General features: G+C 35.8%; 1 protein-coding gene across 2 annotated transcripts in view; it reads left to right on the forward strand.

Annotated features, from left to right (window-relative positions):
• LOC128261755 (uncharacterized) overlaps positions 1 to 16,836 on the forward strand; it is a 30,555-nt gene extending 13,719 nt beyond the window's left edge. The window contains exons 2-13 of one of the 2 annotated variants that reach the window (XM_052995605.1): positions 4,223 to 4,880; positions 5,605 to 6,201; positions 6,858 to 7,030; positions 7,649 to 7,790; positions 8,834 to 9,007; positions 9,884 to 10,185; positions 10,248 to 10,403; positions 10,930 to 11,091; positions 11,159 to 11,330; positions 11,394 to 11,905; positions 12,618 to 12,781; positions 13,887 to 16,836. In XM_052995605.1, coding sequence (XP_052851565.1) covers positions 4,514 to 4,880; positions 5,605 to 6,201; positions 6,858 to 7,030; positions 7,649 to 7,790; positions 8,834 to 9,007; positions 9,884 to 10,185; positions 10,248 to 10,403; positions 10,930 to 11,091; positions 11,159 to 11,330; positions 11,394 to 11,905; positions 12,618 to 12,781; positions 13,887 to 14,265 — 3,300 coding nt within the window. In that variant the 5' untranslated portion in view covers positions 4,223 to 4,513 and the 3' untranslated portion in view covers positions 14,266 to 16,836. Of the gene's footprint in view, positions 1 to 4,222; positions 4,881 to 5,523; positions 6,202 to 6,857; positions 7,031 to 7,648; positions 7,791 to 8,833; positions 9,008 to 9,883; positions 10,186 to 10,247; positions 10,404 to 10,929; positions 11,092 to 11,158; positions 11,331 to 11,393; positions 11,906 to 12,617; positions 12,782 to 13,886 lie in introns of those variants that run through there. The other variant, XM_052995604.1, reaches the window with a different exon arrangement.
• The last annotated feature ends 81 nt before the right edge of the window (positions 16,837 to 16,917 follow it).

Genomic DNA, 16,917 nt, shown 5'->3' on the forward strand with positions numbered 1-16,917 from the left:
TTTTTTTCATACACAAATTATTTTTAATCCCTGTCGGAAAGCATTTTATTTAAAATGCTTAACTTTAAGAGCCGCATAAGCTCTTGACGGGACTCTTGCTGTTTTGGCCACAAGAAGCGAACTGTAATTGGAACATGGCCACCACAAAGTTGCCTTCGTTTTATTATCTTCGCTTTTCGCTTCTCGCCTCGCGCATTTTATTTATTTCATTTTTATTTAAGGGTGCTGATGCTGTTTATGTTGTTGCCACTGAATTTTTCCGCTGCTGTTCGCATATTGTCGTGTGTTTATTACAATGCAAAGTGCAAAAAAAAAAAGGCAAAAGCAAAACTAAAATGTGAACCCGAGGCAATATGATACCTATTATCTGCCAGTTGGGGGCGACAAACTCGCTGAAAAACGTTAGCGGGCGAAAGTTTAAATAAATTTTATGTGGCTGAGCCGTCGCTTTTGCTCCTTTTTTTCCTCTTGCCTTTTTGTTGCGGCTCGCTGATGATGGCGCATATGTTTAATCAGCAAAGTAAACCGACCCCAGAATGACCCGGCATCCAGTTTAATCTCACCTTCTTGACGCCCACTGCGCCACGCCCTCAGTAAATAAAAGTTGGCCTTTTTTTGACACAACCGCACAGATACAAGAACACAGCAGCAGTTTTTGGTCTCATGCGGATGGTTACAGTGCGTTTAAATAGTGTTATTACCTTTCTTAAAGATAGAAATATTCAATTCAATTGCTATGTTTATCTTAAAGATGATAGGAATATATTTATTTAGTAAATTACATACCTTTACTTCTTTTAAATTATAAAAAACAAATGTAACTTTCGCTTTCTTTAAATGCAAATGTAGCCCAAAAGCTAAAAACTCAGTTCAAATTTAAAGAGATTTCCCCAAAGAGAAATAAAAAATATAACGATTAATCAATTCACAAAATACAACGCAAGCATATTTCTTCATTATTATTTATTATCAAAATAATTGGCTCATATAAAATCATATTTAAAATATATAAATACATATTTTTTATAAAGCTTGTTGAGTTCAGTTTATAATTGATTGAATTAATTTGCAATTTTGAAACCATTCTACGAATATGAAATTTATTTAAATTACAATTAACTCATCTAGAAACAAACACAATCAAATTGCTACTTCTTTGGCTACAAACCCAATTATGTTTTAATTTACTAAGGCAATATTAAACCAAAATGAAATTAAACAAACCACTCCGAAACTTATTAAAAGTTAATCCCGAACTACCGGCTGTCAGCTGTCATACAGTTCCGAAACGGACTGCATAATTTTGACTGCAGCATAAAGTTGGTAAAGTCAATGACCAGTTAAGTCAACACTTCGTCTGCCGGGTGGCAAAAATAGTCGGAGGTGAGTAGATCCATATTGAAATCGTTGCCATCACCGCACTCCCACATTTTAATATTATATTTTAAAGAACATAAAACTGCTGAAACGACCGATTCATATTTTGTGTCCATGCGTTCATGTGCCACAAGGATATTAAAGGATTTTATTGCATCGCACCATTGGAGCAACAAAGGAAAGCCGAAAAAGCTGTGAAAAGTCCGAGAACCCACAAAGGGAAGAAAAGTGGCAAAATATTAATTTTTCTTTTGTATTTTTAGGTACAGAGAAAACTGGCCATTCTTTTTTTTATAAAATAAATGGTATAAATGTAACTTGCAAAAAAATGAAAAGTGTTATTTGAAAAAGAAAATATATATGATATATTGGCCCTGACTTTATAGAATTTAGAAAGTATATTTTCGTTGGCCTAATTGTCGGGTTTAAGCATAGTCGAAAATGGACATGTATTTCTATTATTATTATTTTTCTTATTTGACATCCTAGCACTACAATTATAATTTATTGTTTATTGTCACGAAGAACTATCATATTTTCTGTTACAACAAATAATAAATAAATTAGTTGACATAATATATTAAAAACAGGAAACACATTTTTTTTAAAGATATAGTTAATTGACAACAATAAAGCAACTCAAAATTCTATTAATAGAAGTACTTAAACAGATTAAACATTATAGCTGGCTGTTTTGTAAGGCAGTCATTTATTTTAATTTAAAGTTAGGTACGCTCTTAATTATTTTTATCTATCGGGTACATCGTTCCAATATCAAACAGTTTAAAGTTAATTATGTTATATTTATATAATAACATTGGTCGCCTAGATGTTGTGAAGGTAATCATTTACTATTATACATCCATGATTTAAGAGCAACTTCAAGTATCTTGTACGATTAATGAGAAATCGAATCGCCAACTTCATCTTTTTTTATTGTGTAGCAAAGAAGCGTTACAACGGATAACATGGGATATCGTTATGTATAGCCCTTTTGCTCTTTGCTACAGTGTTGTTAAATTTTATGTTTCCACAGGTAATAGTCGTAGCTTCAATCTAAGGAAACTCCACCATCTACCGCCCACCTGCTGAGTTTCCTTTGCAACGGGTTTTTTTGATTGATGTTGCTCTTGCTTTTCCTCGACTTCCTTTTCTCGGGGATGCTTCCGCTTTTCCGCTTTTCCCACAATCAATTTAAATGCGCCTCTGTGCATTGTGAGGCGAGATGCGAAATGCGAAAATGCTCGGTGCTCGTTGGCCAAATCGCTGTGTGTGCAGCCATAAAACTGGATAACTGGGCCATATGCTGCTTGTACAAACTTTTCCCGATGCAAAATGATGCAAGTTTCCCTTTCGGTGTGCTTTTGCTTTTGTTTTCCAACTGCTTTCCAACTCCCCCATGGTCGCTTGTTTTCCTCATTCCTGATCATTTATCATTTTTATAGCCCCTGAATGGGACATTGGAACTAATCTAAATGATACCATCGCTCCTTAATGGAGAAGTAGTCAAACGATAAAGACATAAATCAATCAAGCTTTTTGTAAAATCGAGAAGCGGACTGACATAGCTTTTCATGGCACCTTCTTAAAGAAAGAATTCAAAGTTTGATTTGTGGAGATCACGAATTCTTAGGTAAAATGTAGTTCTATCTTTAATAAAGCTATCTGAAAACAACATATGAAAACAAACCTTTAAGCAATGATTAATATGAACTTTAACCAACTTTTAACATTTATTTTTGACATTGATAGAGGTCCTTCAAATTCAGTAACTCAGGCTGAAAACTTTTGACCAGAACTTAAATTTAAAATAACAAAAAGCATTATTTCTAAAGTGTGTAATTTAAATACTACACATTCACTACACATTTTGACATTTTTATATCATAATAAAGGTTCTCAATGAATAAACCAAATACTAAAATCTAGCTATGCCCTTGCAAAATATATATATCAATTCTGCTTTGTTTCAAACAATTTTGAAAATGCGAGTATCTGAAATATTTTGCTACCAAATCTGCTTTGCATACACTTTCCGAGTTTCTGTAAGCAAACATAAATATGTACAACATTTTTGCCAGACCAAATATGATAACGTGTTCATTTAAATTCCCCTCAAAAGGGACACACATTCTTTGACCAACTCACAGTTCATTTCCATTGAGGATATTAAATAATTTAGAAAATGCAAATAAAATATGATGACACATAAATTTGTTATACGAAGTGCCAATCGCAATTTGCCCTAATTCTTCTGCAACAGTGACCGCAAAAGTTTTTCGCCCCAACCTCGTTATGTCTGCCACGCCCCCCTTTGTCCCTCCGCCCACTCGACTAGCTCATGTCTGGCAGGCGATTGAAAATACACGCAATTGAACAACAAATTGAATTATGCATTGCATATGCTTCTTGTTTTGTGTGCTGCTGGTGTAGAGTAAACAAATTGATTTTGATTTGATTTATTTATCGACTCCCGTTGGTTCGCTTTTTTTTTCGCTCCCACATCCTATTTTTCTATCTCTATGTCGCTGTGTTTCGCATTTTAAAAACACTGAAACAAAATTTTGTAGAAATCTTTGAAGTTAACTAAACTTCAATAAAGTTAATATGTTATTTATATAAAACTTACATAAAGTTTTTAAGATTTCAAGATTTTTATTAAATTTATTTTTAAAAATATCATTTAAATAATACTATATATAAATAAATAAATATTCTTCACAATTTTGTGCATTAGAAATGTTGTGTAATGAAGGTGGTCCTCACTGGTGTTTTATCTTGGGCAGCGTTTTAGTTTGTTTTCTATTAAACCTTATTTTTAATTTGCTACCAATTTTTTTTGCAGTGGGCTAACACAATTTTGCGCTTGGCTTGCAAACGTTCGAGATGGCCCCAAATGGATTCGGTCGGACACTGGCGGCGGCAGCTGCCTAGAAATCCTGGAGAGCTCTACCCCGAAACTGATACCGAAAACAAAACCGAATCCGAAACCAAAACCAAAACCGAGACCCCAGACTCGAAAATAATGTGCTGCAGCAGCGGGCATTATTGAAGTTGACAAAACACTTCGGCACACGCACACAACGAGTTGAAAGCAGTGGGTTAAAAGCATTTTTGGCGGATCCGGAGGAGAACAATGGTCATCCAGTGCACATGTGATTGCAACTGCAGTGATAGTAGAGATAACCGGAGCATAATATCCTGCCTGCAGCCGTGCAAGTTGGGCTCCTCGTTCGGTGGCGATGATATGGAGCCAAGGATACCGTACTATCGACGCCTATCGAATACCTCATCGGCGCTCTACGGCAGCTGTCCCCAATTGTTGCCCACTGGCAGTAATCACCATTCCTGGCTGAGAATCCCCAAGAACAACCAGGAGAATACGCAGGAGAATTCTGAGAAGAATCCCCAGGAGAATACCCAGGAGAATCCCTCGGATAATCCACGACAGTATTCAAGTCTGGTGAGGCCCAAACAACGCAGTCCAGTGCTATGCAATAAATGCGCACTGTGACGAAGATACAATCTGAGCTGTGAGCATCCAAAACAAACCACCGGGAAAATAGGGAATACCAACACTGGTAAAATAAAAGCGTAGTAGATCAAAGTGTTACATAATCAGTTCAAAAACGTTGCGCTTTAATTTTCATCTATGGGGGCTATTAGTTATTGCATATATGGAAATATGCTTATAAAACAAATAGGACAATTTTAAGTCTGATATTTTTCAACATAAATTCAAATTTAAAAAATATTTAACTTAAATAAAATGCATTTGAAATATGCATTTCAAATGTTTAAACCATGCACCATGATTTTCATCCAATGCAGTTTTTAGTTATTTTAAATATTACTAATTTATTTAATTTTCATTTGACTACTCTCGGAGTTGACTTTAATATCTGAAATAAAAAATATAATAAATTTAATTTAAATTCAAATCATATTAAATATTTTAAAATTAAATTACGCAATGCGATTATTAGTTCATTAAATTTTTCTTATGACTTCTTTCAAAGTTGATTTAAATGTAGTTTAAATTCAAACTTTATAACATTTTAGAAGCTTAAATCATGCAATTAAATATTATGATCCTTTATTAATTTAATTTCCCTTTTTATTTTTACTCTTCCATTTTTTTATCAGTGAACCAACCTAATCTGGACAAGGACACGACCACCCAGCGATATTTGTGCCACGAGTGTCGCTTCAATAATCAGCCGCTGGCCTGGTGGGTCTCATGTCCAAGGCTTTCCTATTTGCCGGCTGAGCAAACGAATATGCAGTCCACTGCCACGCCCTCCCGTCACTGCCATGGAAGCGGGGGCGTTGGTGGCCAAACCACCAGCACACCACCCACTCTGCCCAGATTTCCGAGCAAACGGCATTGCGACAATTTTGGCAGCTATGCCACACTGCCCACCATCGAGCAGCAGATGCCCATGATGCCCCACTGTAGTCGACACGGTGGTTTAGTGTCTGGTTCTGGAGTGGGTGGTGCTGGTGCTGGGATGATGCCTGCCCCACCGCCGCCCCGCTATGCGAATCCCAATTTGAATGGCTGCTGTTATATGTACAATCCAATGCCCGCCACCGCCCACCAGAGTCAGAGTCAGAATCAGAGCCACCTTCAGCATGGCCAGCACCACCCACAGCACCACCAGCACCACCAGAATCACCACCCCCACCACAACCACCCCCACCCGCACACCCACCATTACACCCCGCAATACTGCCTCTGCGATAATTGGTACCATCAGCCACAGCAACAGCACCACCAACAAAGGAGCAAGAACCTAATGGCCAACGGCGGCTGCTATTTTGGTAAGTACACTCATGGAAAATTTAAAAGAAGAAGCCATAAATTAGGCTCTAATTGAAAAAAGAAAACACTCACCTACTTGGGTGGAAAATTTATTTGGTCTCGGACAACCAACAAGTATGTTAAAGAACTCTTAAAGGTGCTGTGCTAAGTGTTTAATACTGCATTACATTACTTTGTATTGATTAAAGTTTCTAAATATCTTTGGGAAATTAAAATGATATAATTGAAAAATAGCACCTACTATGATGGAAGTATGTAAATTAACTCCATAAAGTGCTGTACAAATTTTAAGTTTTCTAATTTTTTTACAAGATTAAAGTGCAGAGTTTGAAAATCTTCATTATTGATTTAATTTATTAGCTAGCAAACTTCTTTAACTTTATAAAATATCTTTGGCAATAAGAATTTATTAATGGAACTGAAACTAATTACAAATGTGTGCAAAAGTATATCCACAGTAGTACGTTGTTTTTTTTTTTGACAGACAACAAAATATTTTAAGTTCATACTTTTTTATACTCTTTAAGGTGAAGCCAATACTCAAAATATTGAATATTAATAAGCTTTCTTTTAAGTTTTTGTTTTGGTGTAACGCGGCAAACCAGGCAATTTGTGCCGTCATTTAATCATCTGCCAATTGTTTTTAAATGCCCAGGTTACGAAGCAAATCATCATCCCAGCCTCCATGCCACGCCCCCTCATCCCAGCCACATAACCGATGAGGAGGATTCGGCATTTCCCGGACTGGCCGATCGAGAGTTCCACCTGCTGCACCGGAATATTCCGGCCCTGCGACGAACCGGCGTGGACACCACACGGATTAGACAGGTGAGGCATAAATCACAAGGTGCGCAAGTAGTGCACTATACACCCAACTTTCAGTGCCTGTCAAACTGTAATTGCCGGCCCTTTGTTTTGACACTTGGAGTACACGAAAAAAAAACAACACCAAAGCAAAATTCTTTTCATTTTATTTTTCTCAAAAATATTGAATCCAATAAATACTCCAGTAAGCCGAAATGATACAAAAACTTAAACACAAATACAATACAACACAAGCAAAGAAAAGTGGTCTTTATTCAGTTGATATTTGCAAAAAAAAAAAAAGATATTTATTGCTTTTGCATTTTTCACGTATCAAATAAGTACTCTAGTAAGCCGAAATCATACAAATGTTAAGAAAGATTTAAAAGTTCTATGAAATTACTATTTCTGAAAAATATCTTTTACAAATTTTCTACATATGAAATGATTTTTGCTGGTAATCCAAAATATTACGAAATAAATCCTCTAGTAAGCCGAAAAAATGCAATACACAAAAACCCAATAGGTATTGACTTATTCTATGCTTTACCTTTTCTCAAAAATATAATTTACACAATTTCTACATATCAAATACTCAAATAAATATTTTTATCGCAACCTTATTGCTGTGTGTATTTGCAGTACTTTTATCCCGATGGCGGCTGGGGCTGGATCATTTGCGGAGTGTCCTTTCTGGTCCACATCCTGACCACAGGACTCCAGCTGAGCTACGGCCTTTTGTGGTTCTATGCCGTTCAGTATTTGCATAATACCAGTGGCATAGGTAAGTCATATGAAAAAAGGGCGAGGGCGGAGGGGAATACTTTTTGCAAGGTCCTTAATCGGAATGTATAATCAGAGTCAACGCAGCCTGTTGTTATCTCTCTGCCATTTTCCTGTTTTCCTACACATTTGTGGTGTTTTCTATTTTGAACCCCCCGTTGTGAGGCAATCAAAATGTTTGTCACACTGTTTGTGCTCGAAATGCAAATGTCTGTGAATAATCCATGTTTGTAGGTGTGCACTTTTTGCATACATTTCATTTGCGCTTGACAATGCGGACATAATTTAAGAATAGTGTGAATATTGTGTATGGCCGAAAGTGTTTTCCAGTTTATAGCCAACCACAAATTGCTAAAAATAAAGAATGCAGTCTGTATTTAACACAAATTTCCAGCGTATGCTTATTTGAAGATTTAAGCCATATTTTGTTTTCCAATTCATTGGCTTCGCTTTATTAATCGATGCAAAGGATAAATATTGTTTTTTTTGTATTATATATGCACGTGTAGTTATTCGAGTATAAATAAAACGAATAATTTGCTTTATTTTTTTTTAGCTAAGACACGTTAAACAAATAACGGAAAAATAAAATGGCTTTTTGAGAGCGTACTTTCGATAAAGCAGTTTATTAATTTGAACTCACAAAAAAAAAGATATGAAACAAAGGCTGTCAACTGTGTAATATGTGTTTTATTGTTTCTATAAATTTACAATGAAAGGCGACATTTTGTTCAACTAAATATACATAGTAATCAAAATTAAAATTGTCAAAGATTTACTTAGAGTTAATCATGTGTTAGCACAGAAAATTAATTTGAATGCTTTAATATGATTTTGTAAATTCCAGTTAAAGTAAAATCTACCCTTTAAGGAACCGTTTAAATTCTCCACTTTCAGTTTGCTTAAAACGCTGTCGTATACATTTCTCATATTAATAACACTTAAATGCCACCTTTCCAGTTAAGCACCATGACCTTCGTCAAGTTGACTTTGCCGCCTTAGAATATTATCACTCAAGAGCTTAATTTCTTACATTGCTTACAGAACTGCTGGGCGCCCTGAGCTGGTCAGTTTCCATGGTGGCCACATCGTTTGTGGTGTCCCTCTGTCGCAAACGCTCCATCCGCCTCCTGTCCATCGTGGGCGGACTGGTGATGCCCCTGGGCATATTGTTCACCTCATTTGCCACGGAATTTGGCCAGGTTGTTTTCAGTTATGGTGCGTACAACCGGGCTATGGGGTATGCGGTATGCGGTATGGGGTATATATAAATAAATAAATAAGTTGCTTATCATTCGCTCTTAAACACTGGCAAAATTAAAGTCTTTATTGACTGCTTATACAATTAATGAATCGGAAATCATAAGAATTAATTAGGAACCATTTGCACATTTTTATTTAACCTTAAAACATTTATGTTTTAAATATGAAAAGCTGATTATTAAAGATTTCATTCATTGCATTTCATTAAGTTTATAAAATTTAATCTTTGATAAGAAATTATAAGCTTATTTTATTGGCCAGAAAAATAGTTATTTTGTGTAACAGAATGGATTTTTATTATAAATGCCAATCCTAGACATAATACAGTAGGGTTTTCTTTTTTTTAAATCATAAAACTGAAAAAAAACGTAATTTAGAATTTCAAACATTTTTTCTCATTGCGCTTATAGGACTTTTAAAGAAAATTTTAACTGCCAGAAAAACAATAGTTTGGATAATAAAAACTTTTTATAAAGAAATTTTAGGTTTAAAATTTGCTAAAATGGGTACTTATTTTAAATGTCATTTCTCAACCAAAGGTAGTTGGTAAATCTAGTTCATAAGATTTAAAATCTGTATAGTAAAATCCTTAATATTTTTCCTCACAACAATGAAAACAAGAATGTAGGAGATAATTTTATTTGCCAGAAAAACAATAGCTTGTGGGTTACAGTATTGAAATTTTACAGAACAAAAACTTATTTTATATGTTACGCTTCAATTAAAGATATCATGTAAATCTGGTTCATAAGCTTTAAAATCAGTCTTTTAAAATCTGAAATATTTTTGCACACTGTACTAAAAAAAACACGGTTCTCGACACATCCATAGGCGTCGTCTTCGGAGTGGGAGTGGCCATGGTGCGGGAGGCATCCACCGTGATGCTGGGCAATTACTTTAAGCGGCGCCGTCAATTCGTCGAAATGGTGGCCATGTCCGGCGAGGGAGTCGGCATCGCTTTGTTCTCCGTCATTCTGAAGGAGGGCGTGGGCAAGGCGGGATGGCGCCTGGGCCTCCAGATTGTGGCCGCCCTGACGGCACTCAGCTTTTTCATGGGCCTAATGTACCGGCCCGCCTCCCTTTACCATCCCCAGCGTCGGGCCATCCAGCATCTCAAAAATCAGCGCAAAAAGGTGGGAAATTGTGTTGTGCAAAGTTTTGGTTTTTAACTTCTTGTGACCCAAACCATTTTTAGATGCGGGAAAAGAAGCCGATTCTCAGCCAGGAGGTGGAGAGCACACCGAGATACTTGTTTCTGGACATATCATCACTGAAGTCGGTGACTGTTAAAATTCTACTCATGACCTCCAGCGTGGCCTCCTTTGGCATTTATACACCCATGTTCCTAATGGTAAGTGGTTTTCCCAATTTATCTTACTTATTTTTGGTAGGTTTTTCATTATCCCACATATTCTATTAGCTTAAAAGCATTTTTGGAGCTGCTAATATAGTTTTGGTTACCATGAACTTAAATTTGAGAAACTTATATGCGTTAAACTTTGTATCATGTGTTTTTAGTTTTGTTTTGTAAATGATATAAATCAAAGAGCGTTGGAAATGTCTAAATTGAATTTTTAGAAATTATATGCGATAAATTTCAGAAATTTTAATTTGTGCATTAGTATTGTGGGCCAAACTTTGTTTCTTGATTTGTTTAAATTTGTAATTCTAATTGTTTAAGTAAATTGGGATCGACTAAAAATAATTTGTATAAAGTTATATGTTTAAATGTTGTGATAACAACTTTTCATCTTACTTTACTTTCTTGGGATCTTTTTATTAAAATAACATTAAGATTGAATTAATTTAAATTTTAGAAGTTTATATGTGCTAATTATCATTTCATTAATATTTCTTTTATATTTATTTTATGTCAGGCTCTTAATGCCGCCGAGCAGGGCTCTGATGTGCAAGAGTTGGTCCTCCTGCAAACTTTTTTGGGAATTTCCATGGCCCTGGGAGTGGTTATAGCTGGAGCTTTGCTGCGACGCTGTTTTGTGATCAGACACTTTGTGATCAATACCAAAATAGTCACACAGGTGGGTCATAATGCCTTCCAAAAATATTAGAGGTTTCTACCAAATTGTTTCCCCTATTAAATCGTAGATGTTCATATCAATTGTGGCCTTGGCTATCCTGTTTCTATCCTTTGTTATGGGCTATACAGGCCTTTGCATACTGAGCTGGTTGTATGGCATTGGTCTGGGTGGGTTTCAATACTCACTGAAAATATTGGCACTCGAGCGCATAAAGCTGAAACACTTTTCCAAGGCTTGGGGTGAGTTGTGCGGTCATAAATAATTAAATTATTGATTTAACTTTGAGCTCTTTACTTTGGCAGGTTTTATACGGGGGGTTGAGTCAGTTCCTGTGCTGATAAGCGTGCCACTCACCTCGTTTCTGAACGATTACTCCCTTAAATACGGTCGGGCTGGCTATTACATATGCTCAGCGGCGGCAGCCATCTCGGGAATTATAATATTTTTCATAAGTGAGCCGCAGCAGCAGCAGTCGCAGCAGCAGCAGCAGCAGCAGCAATTGCATCATCATTATCAGCAGAGAAATGGCCATTTGCCAACTCCCATGCTGATGCGCCACTCCTCCGCCCGCCAGCCGCGCCCCCAATTGCCGATGGACTACGGCTATGGGGAATACCCCGCCCCCGCCCCGGATCTCCTCAGTCGGAGCTGCATTAGTCTCAATCAAATGGAGCCCTACCTGCAAGCCAACTACTGCCAAAGGCACATGTTTCAGCAGCAGCAACAGCAGCAGCAACAGCAGCAGCAGCAGCAACACTCCCACCTGCAGCAGTTGGCCTGCCACAATCTCGATTTGCAGCAGCAACAGCACCAGGTAATGTGCCACTTAGAGAAATTATATTATCAATTTATATTATATTTACAACATTTCTTAACTAATATATTATACCAAAAGCAACTTTAAAATACTGGGCTATAAAAACTAATTTAATTTAATATCAATTTTTGTATATACAAAAATTGGGCTCAAAATTTGTTTAAAATTTTATAACAATAGAAAAAACTTTGAGATAGAGATAACAAACAAAAAAGTCGATTTTTAATATGTTAAATAATAAGAGTTTTAAAATTATGGGGAACACTTTTTGCGAAATAAAAATATATATTTAAAACTATAATTCCGATTTATATAATTTTAAATGTGTAACAAACGAATAAAATTATTATTAAATTTATACCATTTCGATACCTTTTTAAATTAATCCTGGCTACTTTCAAAATAATCATTTCAAATTACAAATTTTGAATTTTAAAAACAAAGTTCAAAACATTTAAAAACCGAATGATATAAACATTTTTGGCAAACGATTGCTAAGCCATAATGAACTTTAAATTATAATTTAGGGAATTATCAACTTTCCGATAATAGTAAAGCGTTTAAAACCCTAATGATATTAAAAATGTAATTATATTTATAACTGCAACATAATGTTAAGAATTTTGATCTTTCCAATAATAGTAAAATAGTTGTTTAAAAATAAAACAGCTTTGATATTCATATAGTATACGTTTTTTTCCCCGTGCAGGTGCGTGGAGCCTACCAGTTGGGCCAGGGGAGCATTGGGGCCAGGATGGGAAAGCGACTGCAGCGGAGTCTGTCCTTCATTCAGCAGCACAGCAACTGCTGCGACGGCCAGATGTACTGCAGTTGGCACAGCACCTACGAACTGGGCTGTCACAAGAGCAACAAGTGAGTAGAAATGGTGGAATGGGATCCCTAATCACCCCCGAGTGTGCAGTAAACCCTCGCTCCTTCTACATGCAATTGAATGGCAAATCAAAGTTCAGCTGGAAATTGTCTGACAATTTTACAAGTTAAGTAGCTATCGACAGCTTACAGAGAATACATTGGTAAATGTCAATGGGATAACGATTGCGCAGGGAAACTATTAAACGCAGTCGTCATACACATTTAAAGCAGGTGAATTGCTTTGGCTTTAGCTTTTAATGCATTTTAAAAGCCCCAAATTGAATTTATTACTGTAATTTATACTTAGCTCTTGGAATTTTGCCGCTGCACGGAAAATTTATTATGCAAGCATTAGTTAGAATTATCAGGGATTGTATTTTTAAAATCATTTATCAATATTAAACCTAATTATTTACCAAAAGGGATGTCAACCAAATACAGAGAGTTAAATTTCAAGCTTTACAAAAATGTTTAAAAAACCATATGAAATAAATCATTTTAAAACTTAAGTAGCTAAAACAGAAAATTATAATATATTCTTTAAAATGTGTGGCTATTATTTTCAAGCCAAAGGAGTTGTCAACTTTATTAAAATATTAAAACTAAATATTTTCAACATTTGTTTATTACAATTGAATTAAATTGTATAATATTAAGCTAGTTGTTCATAAAGAACCAACTTATTTTTGTGTACCACAATTTATCTTTTTTGAATCTGAATTAAGTTTTAAGAAAACAAATAAGTTTCCTTACAAAACCTATTCAAGATTATTACCTTACCCCTATCGAATAATCGATTCAAAAGTTAATTAGGCCAAGCGGAAGGAAGCAAACATTTCAGTTGTATCAAAAACCAATTAAGAGATTTCCCGCCGAGCCAGACAATCAATGGCAATTAGGACTGGAAGCCCTAGAAAGACAATCAATTTGGCGGCTTCTTCGTTGCTCATGCTGGCCGCAAATTTGCCATTTTGCCAATTTGCCACACTCTGGCTTTTTGCGATGCTAGCCAGAGATTCTCGTACTCATACCGCATTTAACCGCATGCCGAAAACTGTGTTGACACTCGCGCCTAAACCATGAAAATTGACTTGCCTTTTTGCAGGAACCCCGGATCGGCGGACCGACAGCCATTGATATGCACCTGCAGCAGCAGCACCAGTCCAAATAGGACCTTTGGCCAGCCCCATCCGCCCAGTTCCACCCGAAGTCGCAGTGTTCCGGAGGGTTTATCCTCGATGTCGCAGCAGTGTAACTGTCGCCAGGTTCCCGCCCCCTTTCCGCCACCCACCAGGGAGTTCATCTACGTGCCGCACGCCTACGCCTCCCTGCAAAGGACACCCCATCGGCAAAGTCAGGTTTCGAGTTCTGGGGGGGGCAATGCCACGTTGCGAAACAATCCACAATGCCGCCTGAAACGATCCCAATCCCTGTGCCGACCCACTGCCGTGCAGTTCGTGGAGCAAATCACCACTTCCGTATAGGAAAACAGGGGGAGTGACAAGGGCACTCGGAAAAAAAGGGTACCAGAAAGGCACTAAATCGACAGAGATATATATTTTTATTTTAAATCCTGTCCCAAACTTAATTTCACAATCTAAACTGCCACAAAAATCTCCTCAGGTTTGAAACGATTTAAAAGGTTTATTTGATTTAAATAAAAAGGTCGTGTTTTGCCATTAATTCAAGGGTCTTTTTATACTCTAGACACCTTTCAAAGTGATTTTAGTGTCCTACAGATTTATGTGGCCCTTGAAGGTGTTGCTCCTATAAATCTTGGTTCCCAGTTTGATTCCTTTTAAAATTTGTTATTAAGCTTTGTAAAATTCTTCTTTAAATTTTCATCTGTTAGAAATATTTTTTCTCTGCCGATTTTATTCAGTCCCTCTTTTTTCCAGTGACAAGCAAAGCTGAAAAAAGCGAAGAAAATCGAAGAGGTTCCCGCAGCAATTGGGTCCTATAAAACTTATATTTTGGTATTGTGGTCTCAACCACACACACTCACAAACACACTCACAAACACACTCACAAACACACTCACAAGCACACACGACTACGTGAACCGCATGCACAATTTGTCAGATCTCTTCTAGTCTTTTGTCGTAGCTCTATTAGAAATGTAAACTTAAAAACTCGAACCGATTGAGGGCGAAAGTGTAACTGAAGACCCACAGCACCCAAACGAAAAACGAAACTCGATGAATTTTTCACTGAAAATCCACATTCAACTTTAACACAAACGCATGTACTAAGCTAGGATGAAAATTTTTACTCATTAGCATATTAATATTATTATTATAGAGATAACAGACAGACGGAAAAGCTTTATCTTTGTCTCAAGCAAAAAGTATTCAACTTGTGGCCAATACATAAATATTTATGAGATAATTCAATGAAGCGGAGAACCGAAAACAAACAAACTTCTTAAATGGTCCATTTTATAAACGTGCATACAATTTAACCACCGAAAACCGATTACCGATTAAATATACAAGCGAGAATGAGAAAGTGTACACGGACATAAAGTCGATCCAATTAAACGACTCTTTTTTCCCGGAGGACAAGGCTGAGTTGTCCTGAGTGCCGAGTTTTTCGTGTCGGCCAAGTACTTTATTTTTCAATAACAATTACTATATATACTGCATAATTAAGACCCGTTTAACGGCGGACTACTGAACGAGGCCAAACGAAATGGGCAATGTAAATGAAAATTACATTCGCCTTATTTTCCAATCGAAATGAGGCATATGAAATAATAATTATTGCCGTTATGATAGCCATAATTAATTGAGGCTGGCATTACCAGGTATTCATTTCGGACAACTGCAAACATTTTGTAATGGAAGCAGAAATTACCACTACATTTTATTGCTCTGAATCTCTGAAAGAAAATCTGTGCTTTTTTAGATTCTCGAATTCATATTAGCGATTTTCTAGTAAAAAATAGTTTTCATGACAAGAAAACATTCTTTAGGACTTCAAAATTCACTAGAAACACCCAATTATATTCAAATTTTTTTTGCAAAAGTAACATTGCGACAATTTTATCGATTGGAAAACATCTAAGGTAATTACAAAATATATTGTCTATAAATAACATCAAAAAAATTAAACAAAATACGCAAAGCCAATTTGTAAATCATTAGTAATTCATTAATAAAAAGACTCGAAAGTCTAAATAACAAAGACACATTACATACAATTAAAATGGATAAATGCAAAAAGCAATAGCACGATACACCAAATAAAAACAGAAAAAAGATCAACAGAATAAATGAAATATTTCAAAGGCTTCAAAAAAGCAAATAAACAAGCAAGGGACACATTACAATACATGAAAAATCATCAGCGGGTGAAAACTTGCATAAAGTGAATTTTAAAATCAACTAGTAAAATGGCAATCGAAACATAAACAAAAATTGCAAATTGCCCAACCAATTTAAACAATATGTTCAAAGAAAACAAAATGCAAATTTCTAACGAAACGGAAAACCAATTTATAAAAATTTCCAAAACGAAATTATACATTTATTAAAGGCTATAAAAGATGAAATACGAATTTCCCGCATCTCACCTTCTTTGTATATAAATTTCCATTGAAAATCCTCACAATGCACAAATAAATGGACTTAAGTCAAACCAACTGCCATAAAACGCGAAATAAAAACGTTAGCATTTGTTTAAATAAATCTATACAATACTTAGAAAAATTATTTTCTTTCATGGTCCTTTAAATTTAATTAGATTTAAATTTTCGCCAATTGTGTTCAGCGAATACGAAAAACTTAGCATAAAATAATATTACATTACATCCTCAAGCATATCTATGTGCCAAAAAATAAACAAAAAACCATGAACTATTTGCAATTCTGTCGAAATATGAGAAAAGAAAAACTAACCAACTTGAGGTACAACTTGTAGCTAAAACAATTTTTATCTGATGGAATTTAGATACGTGAAATTTTTCAGAGAAAAACCTAAGCGCAGCAACTCATATTTGTAACTCTTTATCATTAGTAGTTTAGTGTGATAAATGTTAATAAAGAAACCATAAACGAAAATCCGGCTCGGCTCATTCAATCCTTTTCAATTTGTGTCTTGACTTTGAGGGAGACCCAAAAAACCGCAAAGTGTCG

The sequence above is a fragment of the Drosophila gunungcola genome, unplaced genomic scaffold (genome assembly GCF_025200985.1).
Source record: "Drosophila gunungcola strain Sukarami unplaced genomic scaffold, Dgunungcola_SK_2 000001F, whole genome shotgun sequence".
NCBI classification, from domain to species: Eukaryota; Metazoa; Arthropoda; class Insecta; order Diptera; family Drosophilidae; genus Drosophila; species Drosophila gunungcola.